We start from the raw sequence: 3,138 nt of genomic DNA, 5'->3' as shown, positions 1-3,138 counted from the left end.
GGTTGGACCGATCTTTGTCTAAAAAACCGGGTGGAGCATCGGAACGGTTTTCAAAACGGGTTATTTATATTTTCATCCTAGCAAAATAAAAAATTATTTGTCATCTATATCCAAAACCATTATCCCATTGGTGTGGTACCCATATAGCCAATTTCTAGGGTTTATCCCATGGCCGCCGTACCCATAAACAGCTATAGACAAATATCTAGGTTTTATCCCATGGTCGCCGTCAATTTAAGTACAACATAAGAGAACAATAGACCATTTATTCTTTTATTCTCCTACCCTACCCTACCCTACCCTACCCTACCCTACCCTACCCTACCCTACCCTACCCTACCCTACCCTACCCTTACTCTCCTCACTTTCTTTCACTAGATGGCCAAAATCAGACCAGTCAAACGCAACTTAGACTCCTACACCATCAGTGACACCAACACAGTCGTGAAACGCAACTTAGACTCCTACACCATCAGAGGCACCAACACAGTCGTCAAACGTAATTGAATCTATCTCATTTTTATATGATTGTTTATGTCGATTTTCTTCTCTTTTGGTTTTTATGATATCTTAATTTCTACATTATGGTTTATTTCTGAAGCTGGAGATAATGTACTGTTGCGATCACCCGAGAGCAATACTACTCCTTATGTGGCTAAGATAAAGAAGATCCAGATAGACAATGGAAATGACGTGACAGTTCAGGTAAGGTGGTATTACCGGCCGAGTGATTCCATCGGAGGTCGTAAACAATTCCATGGTGAGAAAGAACTGTTCTTGTCTGACCACTATGACATTCAGAGTGCTTACACGATTCAAGGTAAGTGTATGGTTCATTCTTTGAAGAATTACACCCAGCTAGAGAACGCTGGAGCTGAGGATTACTATTGTCGATTTGAATACAAAGCTGCAAACGGTCTTGTTTTACCTAGCCGCGTTGTAGTGTAAGTATATATTGTGTTTGGTTCTGTCTAACTTGGTATATATTTTGTAGTTTCTGTGATTGATTTATCTTATATTTTCAAGGTATTGTAAATGCAAATTGCCCGAAAACCCCGACCTTCTGATGGTGCAGTGTGAGGAATGCAAAAACTGGTAATAATATGTGTAGGTTTTCAAAACATTTGTTGATATATATATATACCAAATGAATTTTAGGGTTAGAATTTGGAACACAATTTTTGGGTAATTAGTGATGTGCTCTATAAGTGAGCTTAAGATTTACTTCTTTTTTTAGTATTATGTTTTACTTGTTCAAATGTGATATGTTATTATCTATCTTTCTCTTTTGTAGGTACCATCCTTTTTGTGTTGATATGACTAATGATCAAGCAAAACAATTACATCTTTTTATTTGTTCTAATTGTAATGGAGTGGAGGTATTCACTTTCCAATGTAATTTTTTTGTTGTTGTTATTTATCTTATTGTTGACACAAACAACTAAATATATAATTCTTTTGTCATACAGGATAAACTTAAACGACCAATGAAGTGAAGTAGGCATGCTCAAATGTGAAGTGAAGTTTATTATTATGTATTCTAATGAATCATGGTAGTGTCTTGTTTGATATTGTAAGTCATTGGTGTGCATGTATGGTTTATTTGCATAAATTATTTTATAAGGTGTTGGAAACAATTTTTTCATTTAAATTTATGGATTATGACTATATATTTATATTGATGTTTTTCCTGATATATGGCTTCTAACATTAATTTGTTCTAAATGTAAATCTTGATAGAAAAAAATTAGGGAAGGTGATGTTCTTGATTTATAATATATGTAGATGATGAGTAAGATGTACCTAATCTATAGGCTTATATGTAAAACACATGTTATATTAAGTATTATTGTTACTTGCCCCATGTATCAACATCAATGAAGAACAATTTCACGACCTTGAAGGACAAAATTCTGATTCATGTTGTATGGTGGTATATTAAAAGAATTTTTTTTATTAATAATAAATATATTCTACTTAGAAACTTATTAAAGTACAATACATCTACATTAACACACAAGAGAGATGGTCGTTAAAGAAAATACATAAACTCAAAAGCAATGTTGCAGGTTTGTACAATATTCGATTAGGAGACGGGAGAGGCATATTGTTCTGGCACGATCCCTGGTTCAAGAACTAGCCACTCATTCACAAAGAAGAGTTTAGAAACACAAGAATTAAAAAAGGACTATTCAACAATTAAAGTTAGAGATATCAAAGAAGGGCTTTGGAACTCGCTACTAAGTAAAATTCCGGAAAGGCAGAGAATTATTGACCACATACATAGTACACACTTCTACGAAAGACCTGACAATCACAAATGGATTGTAGAAGAAAATGGAAAATTGGTTTCAAGCAGGGTGTGGGACACCATTCGAGATAAAGAATAGAAGGTAGATTGGGCTCCCCTAGTTTGGTCGACAAAGATTATACCGTGACATCAATTTATCCTATGTTTCACTTTCTGGGAAAGGCTCAGCACTACTTTATTATCTTACCTTTTTGTTTAGGCCCTACCATATAGTAGATTATTGCTCCAAATGTGAATATGTAGATCTTCAAATAAAGTAAAAGTACTTCTCAGTTGTCTTTTTTTAATGACCTAATTTCGAAGGTAATTCCATGTTTTTTCAACATAATTAATATTGTCCATACACTTATTAAGTTTATCCTCACAACATAACTATATGAGAAATAACAAAATTGATCTAGTGCCTAGTAACCAAGTTACTCCACTAAACAACATTGTTGCTGACTTCAAATTATTTCCAAAGAAATTGAAGTTGTGAAATGATCACTTTTTTTTTCTCCCCTTCTAAATTTAGGACTATAAAGTTTAGACTTTTTCCCCTTAAAATTTACAAATTCTTATGAAATCTTTCTAAAAAGTAAAAAAAATATAGGAATCAACGGTTGGAATCTTTTCATAAATTTTAAACTATTTATTAGGGAAAAAAATCAAATTTAAGTTACATTCTTAATCTATGTATGAGTTCATCCAATCTGTTGACTTTTGCAAATTAAGTTATCATGACCTACTAAAATATCTGAGGACTCTATCCATCTCCTTTTATGAATATCTGATGTACTAATTTCGAAATATCTCAATTAAGTTCATAAACTCAAGCCTCATAATAA

General features: G+C 33.1%; 1 protein-coding gene across 1 annotated transcript; it reads left to right on the top strand.

Moving 5' to 3' along the window:
* Nucleotides 1-378: 378 nt before the first annotated feature.
* On the top strand, nucleotides 379-1,379 carry LOC124917757 (chromatin remodeling protein EBS-like; the record flags this gene model as incomplete). The annotated part of the gene is made up of 4 exons (XM_047458086.1): nucleotides 379-451; nucleotides 602-944; nucleotides 1,027-1,095; nucleotides 1,295-1,379. Coding segments are annotated over exons 1-4 (570 nt in total), but the record flags the coding sequence as incomplete, so codon positions are not given.
* Nucleotides 1,380-3,138: the final 1,759 nt, after the last annotated feature.

The sequence above is a fragment of the Impatiens glandulifera genome, unplaced genomic scaffold (assembly GCF_907164915.1).
Source record: "Impatiens glandulifera unplaced genomic scaffold, dImpGla2.1, whole genome shotgun sequence".
In the NCBI taxonomy this organism is placed as follows: Eukaryota; Viridiplantae; Streptophyta; class Magnoliopsida; order Ericales; family Balsaminaceae; genus Impatiens; species Impatiens glandulifera.
This window is presented reverse-complemented; position numbering and strand designations above follow the sequence as displayed.